At 42.9% G+C, this 12,836-nt stretch overlaps 1 protein-coding gene across 2 annotated transcripts; it reads left to right on the top strand.

The window, feature by feature from the left end:
* Nucleotides 1-267: 267 nt before the first annotated feature.
* Nucleotides 268-7,787, top strand: onecut1 (one cut homeobox 1). 2 transcript variants are annotated; one of them, XM_031848302.1, is made up of 2 exons: nucleotides 268-1,778; nucleotides 5,932-7,787. In XM_031848302.1, exons 1-2 carry the CDS (start codon nucleotides 716-718, stop codon nucleotides 6,219-6,221), a joined length of 1,353 nt encoding a protein of 450 aa, XP_031704162.1. In that variant the 5' UTR covers nucleotides 268-715; the 3' UTR covers nucleotides 6,222-7,787. The 2 variants fall into 2 exon arrangements, with proteins under 2 accessions (XP_031704162.1, XP_031704161.1); XM_031848301.1 differs by having other exon boundaries at nucleotides 268-1,793.
* Nucleotides 7,788-12,836: the final 5,049 nt, after the last annotated feature.

Here is a 12,836-nt window from a genome sequence, read left to right as displayed (position 1 = left end):
AATGAATGGCACATTTTCTAAATAACAAGTGGCAATCAAACGTTAGGTGCTGCATCCAGTCCATTTGTATAGGTGTATTTTGTAATGACTTTATCAGAGATCCGTCTATTTGCATTTTGAACATTTCAGTAAAGGCTGGATATGGGTTATAGGGCAGAACAGCTTTAAGCAGGTGGTTAGATACCGCCCTTCCTTAATAAGGTAGGTGACGTCAAAGCTACGAGGCGGTGTGTGTGTGTGTTTGAGAGCGAAAGAGAGGGAGAGAGAGAGTATGGGAGGAGATGGGATGTTCCCAATGCGCATGTGTAGACAGTGATCTGTGCTGCGGTGGAAAAGGGGCTGGAGACACACAACTAAAGAGATGGCGCGGCACCCGACCGGAGCGCAAGGACAGCTGGCTGGCGGTGGGGGGGCTTGAATTATAAAGAAAATCAGAAAAAAATAATAATAACAAACAAAAACAACGACGACAAAAAGAATTAAAAAAAAAAAACGGGATTCAGAAAAGGAGTTTCCATTCCGCAAAACAGCGTCAGAGGTAGGAGAATATATATGTGACTATAAGGACAGAGAGGAGGCAATAGCAAAGGAGGCTCCTGCAAGAGGAAGAAAAAGCAACAAAATAAAATTGAACTTTACTGGACGTGAGGACTTCTGGACATCACCTAACTGCGCTAGACCAGATAGATGGTTTGTCCACAGCGCTGCCCGGATCATGAACGCACAACTGTCGATGGATATTGGCGACCTGCACGGAGTGAGCCATGAGTCCGTGGCCGGTCACGGACAGCTGCTGAGTGGCCACAGTCCGCATGGCCGTCCAAGCCCCCGGGGTCTGAGCCACCGCGCTATGGGCATGGCCAACCTACTGGACAGCGGAGACTATCACCCCGGTCACCACGGACACTTGCATCCAGCCATCAGCATGTGTGAAGCCCCCCCTGGCATGAGTGCGAGCAGCACTTACACAACCCTAACCCCCCTGCAGCCCTTACCCCCCATCTCCACCGTGTCCGACAAGTTTCCTCCCCATCACCACCACCACCACCACCACCATCCCCATCATCCTCACCATCATTCCCACCAGAGGATCCCCGGAAATGTCAGCGGAAGCTTCACGTTGATGCGAGAGGACCGGAGTCTGGCGCCTATGAACAGTCTGTATCCCGCATATCATCACAAAGATCCCTGTATGGGCCAGAGCCTCTCCCCGTTGTCTGGTTCCGGTCTGGCCAGCATACACACGTCTCAGGCCGGCATCCCTCCCTATGCTCATCCCGGTGCCGCCATGCCTGGTGAGAAGATGCTCACTCCCAGCGGGTTTGAGGCTCACCACCCGGCCATGCTCGGCAGACACACGGAGCAGCACATGACCTCCTCAGCGGGCATGGTACAAATCAACGGCCTCCACCACCACCCGCATGCCCACATTGGCGCGCAGGGGCACGGCCAGGGGCTGGGGAACAGCCAGGAGCAGGCCTCCGGGCCGGGGCAGCAAGGGGGCGGCGGTGGAGGGGGTGGTGTTTCTGGGGGCCAGATGGAGGAGGTGAATACCAAAGAGGTGGCGCAGAGGATCACCACTGAGCTGAAGCGCTACAGCATCCCTCAGGCCATCTTTGCCCAGCGGGTCCTGTGCAGGTCCCAGGGGACCCTGTCCGATCTGCTGAGAAACCCCAAACCTTGGTCCAAACTCAAGTCCGGTAGAGAGACCTTCCGCCGCATGTGGAAGTGGCTGCAGGAGCCTGAGTTCCAACGCATGAGTTCACTCAGGCTCGCAGGTGAGCGAAGCCTCGGTAAAGCCCCCTTTTTGTTTTCATCTTCTGAATGTGTTGCTGAGAGAAACAGACGCTCAAACAGGGCGTCCAGTCAGCACAGAGGATCATTGGTCCTGAATACTACCCTATTGAGCAAATTAGGGTTGGGGACTAAAACTGATTTTGTACTTTTTATTATAACAAACAGAAAAAATATGTTCCAGCAGTGTAATGTAAAATCACATCGGGGTAGGATTCAGGACAAATCTCCGCTGTTAGTTGTTGATCAAAATAGCATACAACACAATGTCTCCACTTGTCTCCAGAAATCATACCTTTATGAAAGATGCTGGAAGTGAAATGGTTTTAAATGGATTTTGTAGAACTGACGACCATGGATTCTTTAGATAAGGCCTCCAAATTAGAGCCTCGTGTCTGGGGGGGGGGTTCTGTTGGATGGTCAAATCCAACACTAGTGTGTTTAACAATATGTGAAGAAGCTAAAGTTGAAAAGTTCTTCGCCAAGTGGATGCTCACGAGTGGCCTGATATCAACACGCATCCCTTTTCTGCCTCGACACAGATTTTGGGGTTGTGTGAAACAAGTGCTCATGTCATTTTACCTCAAAGTATCGACCGCTGGACTGTGTACGTAAGCTGATCCTTCGCCCCAGAAATCGTTAGGAATGTGTTTATTTTGGTGTAAATGCAGCCGATCAGACTTTTTGGTGATGCCCTTGGTGTAAACAGAGAGAGGGAAAAGTGTGCGTGCACGGGAGAGTGTGTGATGAGCTAAATTTAAAAGCTGAAGTCATGCATTATTTAGTCAGTGAAATGGGCTTTATCTTTTAATTTGTTAATATTATAGGCCCTTATTTCAGAATAGAACAGAGAGCGTGTGTTTATGTTTTGGTCGTAAACTAACCCTGACTTGACTGAGGTTTCTCTAATTAACTGATAGACCTCTGTATTAATTTGTCCCTGAGGTATACACATGAGTCAATTAGGGCGCGCATTGAGGCCCAAATTGCACGTGCGCGTTCACACACCCAATGGATTTTTTTTTAACGTTTATAGGCCCAATCAATGACCCTACAAATTGGCTTTTTGGCTTTTTGAAAAGTGAGGCTGCGGTCACATGGAAAGTGCGTGATTTTGCGTACGTGTGTGTACGTGCATGCTCGTGCGTGTGCACGTCAGTGTAATCGCAATTGATTACTTTTCAGTTTTCCCATCTGCTGCTGCTCTGTGTGTGAGCGTGTGTGTGTGTGTCTGTGTGTGTTGAAAATTTGATTTTATCACTGACTTTTGCAAATTAGTTTTAAAAAAAGCTGGGTTTCTATTTGATCATATAGGTGTGATCAGACTATAATTGATCAGTAGTCTATTGATTCGTATTGATGATGCTGTGGATTGTTTTAAAGGAAGAGCATTTGACTGGCTATATGGGAAATCAGTGTCTGCTTGAGTTGTGCTCATTCATTGCTATTCACTTTTCCTTGAGCATGTTATGTCCTGTCTTGTTTTATCTCAACTTTTTTTTTATAAAAAAAAAATCATGAATAAAAATGACAAAGCTTCTCTTGAGCACAAACCTAAAATATAAAGCCATAGATTTTACGCCACCAAAAAAAGGTTGGGAGACGAGAAATTCTTTACAGTTAAAAACTAAATTAATTTGGAGAGAATAGGCTGAGCGCCATTTTATTGATCCGTTCGTTGCGAGGTGAACTAGATATGGGATCGTGTGCTGAAGTAGATGTGATATACTTATTGATTTTAGGCTTCTGAAATTAATCTCGGGCCTTTTCTCCCTTTCCCACGTATTCAATTACCCATCTGAATTTGCTTGAACAGAACGAAATAGAACAGAATCGAATATGATAGAAACGGTTTGGAAGTGGGCAGGTATGATTTGGCACAGGACAGAATTAATACATTCAGAAACGAGAGATCAAATCAAACTCAGTAAATCAGTTGTAATTGCAGAGAACATGTTGGTTGATTCTATCATTGTCGCTGGTGCTTTTAGAAATCGTAACTGAATATGACCTGCTTACCAGTAAATTAGAATATACGCCAACACATTCGAGGATTGAATATTTGCCCTATATAGACCTATAGGTCTGTTTGTTGTTCTCGTGCTCTCTGTGAGATTATGAAATGCAGGACTATCGTCCCACCGTGTCTGTAGGCCCAGTGTGTGCAGTCTGTTTGAGTGTGTGGAGTTATCTGTGTGTTTGTAATGATTAGCTGGGAGCAGCAGCAGTGTGTGTTTATATGTGTGTGTGCGTGTGATTAGCGTGATAACGAGGCCGCTGTTATGTCCCTCATGGTCCTGGGAAAGCTACCTCTCTGCCCGGGCCTCCTGTCCCGGGGCCGGGCCGCTCTATGGTGGCTCCTGCTGTCTGAATGGCCTTCACTGCTGCTGATTTATAGCGGCCCTTACACGAGGAGCTCCGGCTCTCTGTTAATATTTACCAGCACTGGAGACACCGGGCTGCTCGAACTCACAATTATACTCCAGTTTATGGTCATGCAGGCACGTCGCTGCACTGTACTTTACCACACACCTGAGAGCGTGTTAACCTTAGGTTACAAGGTGGGATCAGCAAAATCAGCTTCAACTCGGCTGATTTAATACATCTGTTTATTTTTATATCGCTCTCTAATAAAGCTTATACTGTTTACTATTTGAATATGAAAGACAATGGCACATGTATTACATCAAAACTAAATACTTTCATAGTAACTCGAAGTACTACGCCACTTTAAATGCACTACAAATGCCTTAGGTAATATAGCATTGTTGGTCGTTTTTATGCGCTCAAAATTATTATTTAGGGATTTATTCGCAATTCTTCATCGCATTGGTTCATTTAATTCGTTTCCTTTGTGCATTATTGTGTTTTTGAGGTTTTCTATAATAAATTGATTTCATTCATCAGGTGCATATTGCAAAATTAAAGAGCACTGGTTGTAAAACGTGCTTTGCTGTTAGAATATGCCGTTCATTAATTTCCCCAGTGAGCAAATATTGGGCCTTGCTCCAGCAGCCCACGCCTGCCCCCTCCTGGTCTCTGCTCACCAATGAACCTCTACTTGGATGGCTGTAGGGCTCAATAAGAGAGAGAAAATAGTTTCGCTGTCAAACGGATTACCAAGTCCCCCTTTCCAATACTAGATGATCTGTAGTTCATGCTTCCACAGCTTCAGTATATTGCAGCGCACCGTTGTTTTCAGCACCACGGACAGCACATAGTTCCCCAGCTGACAGGTCTGTCTGCTCTCCTCCAGAACTAGCGGAGCTCCTGCTCTGGTCTGCAAAGCAACAGAGGTCAATGGGGTTCCCTGACAAAATGCGGAAGAGTTTAATCCCGCTATTATTTGCCTGATGAAAGAGTGTCTTGAGCAAATGTACCACTGCTTCCAACCTGTAGACTTATACAAAGTCACATCTGACAGATAAACTCTTAAAGAGGGGTGCTTCTAAGAGAGTAAAAAGTCTCATCAACACTTGTGGTCACTTTTGAGTCAATGATAAATAGCTCGTTGACTATAGGCTACAACATCAGAGTACATATCTGGGTAGAATTTTAGTTTTTATCTAACTCAAACTGCAACAGCTGGTTTTACTGTAATTAACAAGTTAAATCAGAGAGGAGGAGCATTCATCATCATTCAAATCAGCTTTTGCAGCTTGTAGAGATAAGACATTTAATGTTTCCAATTTGGCTCTTTATGTTATCGTTTACAGTTACAATAACGGAAATTTAAAACCAATATTTGGTGGATTGTGGAATTACTATCTTTGCTGAATTGTCATATTAGCAATATAAATAAAGTGGTCTCAAAAGCAAAACTGAATCTTGATATAAGCATCTATTTAAAGCTTAATCTGTTTTTGGACCTGCATTTCTGCACCAAAACAAACCATATCAGTTAGTTTGGGTCAAAATGGATTGGTAAATATCTGATATTGGTATTGGCTTTAAATAATCAGAGATGAAAACCACAGAGATGATTCATGGGTTAGTCTATGGATTTATTCAGGACTTTTTTGATCCACGGTCAAGGTGTGATGGAGAAAAGATTGTCATATAGTGTTAAGTAGATTCTGCCATCTCTCACAAACACACTCTCTCTTTCTGTCTGTCTCTTTACTGAATCCTCCACAGCATGTAAGCGTAAGGAACAGGACCACGGCAGAAGCGAGCGGGGGAGCGGGTCCAAGAAGCCCCGGCTGGTGTTCACAGATGTGCAGCGGCGGACGCTCCACGCCATCTTCAAGGAGAACAAGCGTCCATCCAAAGAGCTGCAGATCACCATCGCCCAGCAGCTGGGCCTCGAGCTGACCACAGTCAGCAACTTCTTTATGAACGCACGCCGCCGGAGCCTGGATAAGTGGGTGGACGACGGCTCCGGTCACCCACCCAACTCTGGCCTCAATGCCTGCACCAAAGCCTGAAGACGGACTGATTTGACCAACTCCTGGACTGACTCAACCTCGGTGGAAAAGCTTTAAAACTTAAGAGACACAAAGAGAAACTTAAAAAGACCTTGAAGCAACGTTTTGCCCTTAAACCTGTACTATATTGATATTTATAGTATCCAAAGATGAAAAAAAACAAACCAAAGACTTCTTGTTTGACCTGCTTTGAAAAGTTGTTTTCAGCAACACATTTAAGTGTAACATACTGCAAAAAGACTATAGTTTACCCCCCCACCCCCCCTTCACACATACTCACTGTCACTGGTCTCTAGCTTTACTACACCCCCCCACACCTCCCTACCCAGTATCAATCTATCATTCGCCATCCTTATCTTTAATCTGATTGGTTGGTTTTAATGATGGGTACCTACATGGAGGTTTAATCAGCCGATTTGCAGTCTGATCTGCAGCTGTCCACACCCTTGAAAAACAGCCAGAATGTGGAGCTCCGGTGGGATTGGCCAATCAACTTTAAAGACAAAGAAATCCTACAGGAGCAGCTGGATTGTTGTGCAACCTTGTTTGGATCGGTGGCGGTGGACAGTCTGTCTATCTGTCTGTCCAGCTGTCTGTCTCTCTATCAAGCATTCCAGACAGACGGGGAAATGCCCATGCGTAGACTGCTAACCCAAAAACCCGACCCTGAAGCAAACCAAAAACACCCTAACCTCAACCCTCATGGTAGTGCTTTCTTCCAACATGCTGAAGCGTTGAATGATTTAAACAAGAGAAACCAAAGCCTTCTACACCCTGAAGCCTCTCGTGCAGCTTAGAAATAAAAACCACTTCAGAACCTGCTATGAAGTAATTTGACCAAAGAGTATATTTTGTAGCTGATAATCTTGAGAGTATTTTTACCTCATTTCCTCCCTTACCTCCTGAGATAGACTGTTAGTTAGGCGCCACAAAGAAGAGAATGTCACCGCTTATGGTCCAGACGACATTTTGAGTCATATGTTCCCTGTAAATGGAAATACTATATGACACAACGCTGAAAATTAACTATTGATATTTGCCTTATAGATGCCTTCTTAAATCAAACAAAATATTAGGGTTATATCTTCGCAAACACTCTCGAGGATGTTCCTGTAAAATGCTCATTGTGAGGATTAATCATTGCAGATGCATCATTTCCTGTAAGTCTGTTTAGCTAATGCCTACAGATTTAATTCAAGTTTATGTGTTCAAATGCCAGCAGCTGGAAAACAAAGACTAATACATTCTGCAGTTTGTTTTCTCTGCCAGGGTGAAAACAAAAGACGCAGGCTCTCATGCTCTCTGTGTGGTCGTGACACATTGAAGGAGACAAGCGGCCTCTGATGGTCTTTGTTTTTTTCAGGACAAACTGTGTCACCACTCTAATAATACGCATTCAGCATCGCTCCGTCGTCCCTGTGCGCTTCATACGTATTTGATTTTATCTCCTCATCAAAGATGTTGGGTGGAGGGGATGAAATCAATGATCAAATCACTTTCAGGCACTTACACAGCAATGTCACCTCGTCACCTGAATACGAAAGCACCCCACCCTCCTCTTGCCAATCCCCAGACACCCCCTCCCATCCTGCCTCCACTCTCCTGGTGAGCTATGCATTTCAGCACTAGGAGGAAAGCACTACACGGGGCTGGCCCAGGGCAGCACATCATTAAAGATATTGAGCTGGCCCCTTGCCGTCATCCCCCTCATGGCCAGGGTTAGCAGCTCTACATTCATCAGAACAAGCGCTGAAGGAGAGGCGAGCTGCTTCTTCGCCTCTGAAAGAAAAACCAAAAAGATGACAAGAAACAAAAATGTGTCAAGACCTGCTGATGTTTTATAGTGTGAACCAAAGATGCTACCTCACTCAAGTTCCATACGTGATTTCTATCACTTTGATGATACCAAAGATAACCAAAGATTTTTTCTCATTGCACGGCCTCTATGAGTGGTGTTAAAAGATGTTGTATGTCTCCCCTCCCCCCATCTCTCCTCTCTCTCTCTCTCTCTCTCTCTCTTCCTTTCTTCTCCGCTTTCTCCCCCTCCCACCTGCACTCAACCCATGCACCCCTGCTATGCTTGGTCTTGCTTCATCTGTGCTCTGATTACAGCTCCATAGATAGTCATGCTGATGTAGCTATAGGCAGATATGCTGATCCAGCCATAGATACACACAAGCGGCCATGTAGGTGCCTGTGGGGTACAGCGAACCTGCTAGCAATGTGATCCGTCTTTCTTTGTGCTTGGTAGCACTACCAAAGTATTCATTTCTACCATGAAATCTAAAAGCTGACATTGTGGCTTTATAAACGAATAAGGTTTTAGTTTGGTTCATGATTCATTTCCAAATAATAATGTGAATTTGACAGAGTACCCCGCTGGAGTGTCTTTTTTTCTACTCTAACCTGCCTCTAGTGTGTATCTATAGGTTAATATTGATCCACCAAATAGGTGAGACGTCTTGACGTCAACATAGACAGACAAGCTGACATGGGCAGAATTGTTGACTCAACTATAGGCAGACATGTTCCTGAAAGTAGAAGCAGACGTGTTGCAATCTTTCTAAAACTCCCAGGACGAGTGCCTTGCTTGAACCAAAGTGTTAAACCGCTGTTGACCTCTCACCTTTGACTCTGTGAATACCTCAGCCTGTAGAAGGGCCACTACTGAAGAAACAAGGAAAAGGTTTTTTTTTTAATCACACCGTGGTGCTTTCGCCAGCGCAACCATGCAATGAAAACATACCAAAGGAATTTTTCTTGTCCACTTCAACAGATTAAACCAAAGGTCTTTGTTTCTCCTCCCCTGCCCCCTTCTTCCCCTCCATCCCTCCTTCCCCCAACCGTCCTTGTCTCTCTGCTGTGTGTAGGAAGGTTCAGCACTCTGGCCGTGCATGTCTTTACCAATGTCTCTGAATACCTCATAGTAATAATTCCTTTGAGTTCTGCATTGAGACGTCTATCTGTGAGTAAGGCAGAACTCCACTCGTGTGGTAACTGTTATTGTTACTTCAAAAAGTTGTATGATTATCTATTTTGAAGCTGTTGTTTTTTTTGGCAGAAGTGCTCTGTTTCGAGTCACGGACAACGAGTTTCAGGGTTGATGTATGAAACTTAAGGGATGGAGGGAGAAGCATATTTTTTATCAGACATTGGGTTATGCCAATATTATGATGGTAGACTATTGCTTTTACAGGGTAAAACCAACTGCTGTGATATTGTGTTCATATTTTCCCTTTTCTCTACTTCTGTGTTGTGATTTTAATTTAATTGCATTTTGTAATGGTTAACCACTGCTTTAATTTATGCATTTGTAGAAACTCTAGATTTGTATATAGTAGGTTTTTTGAAAAAAAAAAAAAAAAAAGACAGTTTTATGTTACAGCCTTATTTCCCACGCTTAGATATAAAAAAGGAGTAGTTTGTATTCTTCTTCAGCTAAATCCTAGCCGGCATTTCAATGTGTGTTTTAAACACTGCCAGAAACCCAGACAGTTGATTTGCCAATGCAGACAAAGTTAAACAGGAGCTACTTTGTTGAACAGCTGGCAAAAAGCAGTGTGTACGTGTGTGTGTTTTTTCTATTCTTTTGACTTTTTAAAAAAACGGTTATTTTATGGGTATTACTGCACATCCAAAGATTTTTAAAACAAACCAAAAATTGGAAAAAAAATATGTATAATGTTGAAAAGCACTGGCATTTGTGAGGTAGACTTGTTGAGTTTTGATTTGCCATTCGCACGGGTATAGAATGTAGAAGGCGTAGGGCTATGTAGACAAGCTTACTCTACCATGTGGGGAATCTCCTGTTCAATGTACAATCTGAAGCATTTGAAACAAGGGGCTGCAAGTCCCGCTCACTTTGCTGTCTCATGCACAGAGTGAGGTGGAGTGTAGGCTGGGCAGCCGGTCTGCCAGGGGCTGTGCCACGGAGCTGGGTCTGTTTTTATTGCCGTGGCACTGCCGCCTCGCTCCATCTAGTATCTGTTCTTTTGGTACGTACTCGTGTAATGACCATGAGCAAAGTCTAATAAAACTGCAAAGAACCTTACCGAGGAATCAATGTGTGAGTGTGTATGGGGACGATCACCGGCTCATTTCCGTTTTCTGTCTGTGGATGAGTGTGAGTGAGCGTGTGTGCAACTCAATTGTCAAGTACAGCTGAGGTTGTGTGTGTGTGTGTGTGTGTGTGTGTGTGTGTGTGTGTGTGTGTGCTCATTTGCATGTGTTTCTTCACCCTGTGTCCGTCCGTTGTTAAAACCTGTATGTACTGCTGGTGTGTATGCATGCGCGTGACTGATTGGTGCATATCCCAACAGTGGGTTTGACTCCCCCTGGTTGTCAGAGGCCTGACTGTTAGTATACTGCTTCCTCTCTGTCATGCAGACAGCACAGTATCAGCATGCTATGCAGCCGTTATGTCACACAAAGTATACAGGTGCTTAAATTACAGTTATGAAAGCCTGAGATATAAATGGAATGGATGGTGATTTTTTTTCCCCATTTTCACAATTTAGGTTATTTATTTTGTCCACAAGGAGTTCCCATATGATGGGTAGCTTGGCTGCAAGTCTCATAACAATACTGCGGCGCCTAAGACAATCATCTGGATCTCTTACGCTGGGGAACTAGTTTTCTCACCCGCAGAGGGGTGTCCTCCAGCTATTCATATACAAAGATGCTTGAAGGGTTTTGATAAACAAGCATATTTGTTTTCAGAGACATTTAGGAATAGAATACAGTAGTAGTTCATCTTGCATTTCAAAATGAAATATCATTGCTCTCGTCAGCCTTGTGCTCTTGTCAACCTTGATCTCTTTCTTTTGACCTCCTTCTCAACTCACAATGCTTCTTTAGTTTTCAGTTTTCAGTATGTGTGTGCGTGTGCATGCGTGAGTGCCTGAGTGTGTGCACGTGTGTGCAGGAGAGGCAATACTGTCAGTGTTACTCTCAGATGTATAACTCCATGTCTCATGACTTGATTTGTCATTGCTGTTTCCCAGGCTTTGCTACTGCTTTCTCAGTGCCGTGCAATATCATCTGTTGTGATTGCTAAGCAAATGAAAAAAAAAATGAAAAAAAGAAAGAAAATTGAGAAGCAAGTGATGATGTCATCCAGCTTTTTTCAGTGTTCAAAATGTTTCAACATTTCTGTAGTCACAAAAAGTAGAAAATAAACTGTTGGTATTTCCAGCTTCTGAATCCTGGCTCTTGTTATTGTTATTTCATTTTATTTTGATTGCATTGCGTTTTCTCTTTTTTGGCTCAGACAGGCAAATTGAATCAATAAAACATCAAATCAGATGAGAAAGTAGAGGACAAGACAAGCAGGCGTATGAGACTGTTTTGGAGGGGAGCCTGCATGACAAGTAGCATTAGAGTACCAGTGGATAGGTTATGCCTTGCTGTCTTGGTTTAAAGGTTAATTTGCGCCGAGGGGTGCATATATAGGCCTATACATTATATTTAGCTGCTTAAACAAATCAAATTAAATTAAAATAATTTGTAAATTCTTAACTTTGAATAGGGCTTTGGAGGGCTCATTCCTATTCATAAATTTGCCATAACCAATTTATTCAAAATGTGGCTCAATTCAGTTATTCTGAGCTTAGCCATCACTTTGTATACTGCTGACTGAGTAATGTCAGGAAAGCACCAATAGCAATGGAACCACCAACTCTGACAGTGCACTGATATAGTAAGTATACTGTATAACCATTTAATTTCCTTTGAATATCTGATGTTGCAAAAAAGTCAGAAGTCATTTGAATTCTAAATGGATGAAATACAAAATGATGTGGCCACTTTAAATAACTTTAAAATGAGCAAAGTCATTACATCAGCAAAGTCATCTGGATCATTTAGCCTTAATATGTTTTACCTTTAATTACATAAAATCATGAATTAATCAAGCCAAGCGGAGACATCCACACATCAATCCATAAGCAATTTCATTGATTGAACTCGGCAAAACAAGAACAAAGCACATTAAATTGATTTTTCAATGGGATTCTAAACCCCACAAATCCACCTGTAAGTAATCCATCACCCAAAGCTGATATGTTGTAGGCTACTCTGATTGCACTGATTCAATTTGCATGACCAAAGGAGAAGCAAAAATAGTGAAACTTGTTGACATCAGCCTAAATTTTCAAACGTAGTAAGTTTAATTCAAATGATTGTTATTTGAGTTCAAAGTCACATTTCTCAGTTAAACACTGAGTCAGCAGTACTGATAGTGGGACTATGGTTGGACCAACAACTTTGTCAAACTTGTCAAAGTAGCAAACTAGCCCCACGGCAGCAAATACTTTTTCCTTTCTAGTACAGAAAGATGTATTTTATAATAAATATTACATTGTAGTCTTTTTTCCTTTTTTTTATTTTCCGCATTACTTGCATGCTGCCACTAGATGGGGCTATGACATGGAATTTCCGAAACACAGGAGCTTCTTTGTTTGCATTTTTCTAACATTCACACTAAAAACAAATCACACTAAAAGAAGATAATTTAAACACTGTTCTAATAATTTTGCAGAGTAAAATCAATATCTACGAACAGAGATAACTGTCTCTCCACATTTAAAATCAGAGCATCCATAATTGAAATGATAT

Source organism: Anarrhichthys ocellatus, unplaced genomic scaffold, assembly GCF_004355925.1.
Source record: "Anarrhichthys ocellatus isolate YVR2014 unplaced genomic scaffold, GSC_Weel_1.0 scaffold8, whole genome shotgun sequence".
NCBI classification, from domain to species: Eukaryota; Metazoa; Chordata; class Actinopteri; order Perciformes; family Anarhichadidae; genus Anarrhichthys; species Anarrhichthys ocellatus.
The sequence above is the reverse complement of the archived record's forward strand: the minus strand, read 5'-3'. Positions and strand labels throughout refer to the sequence as shown.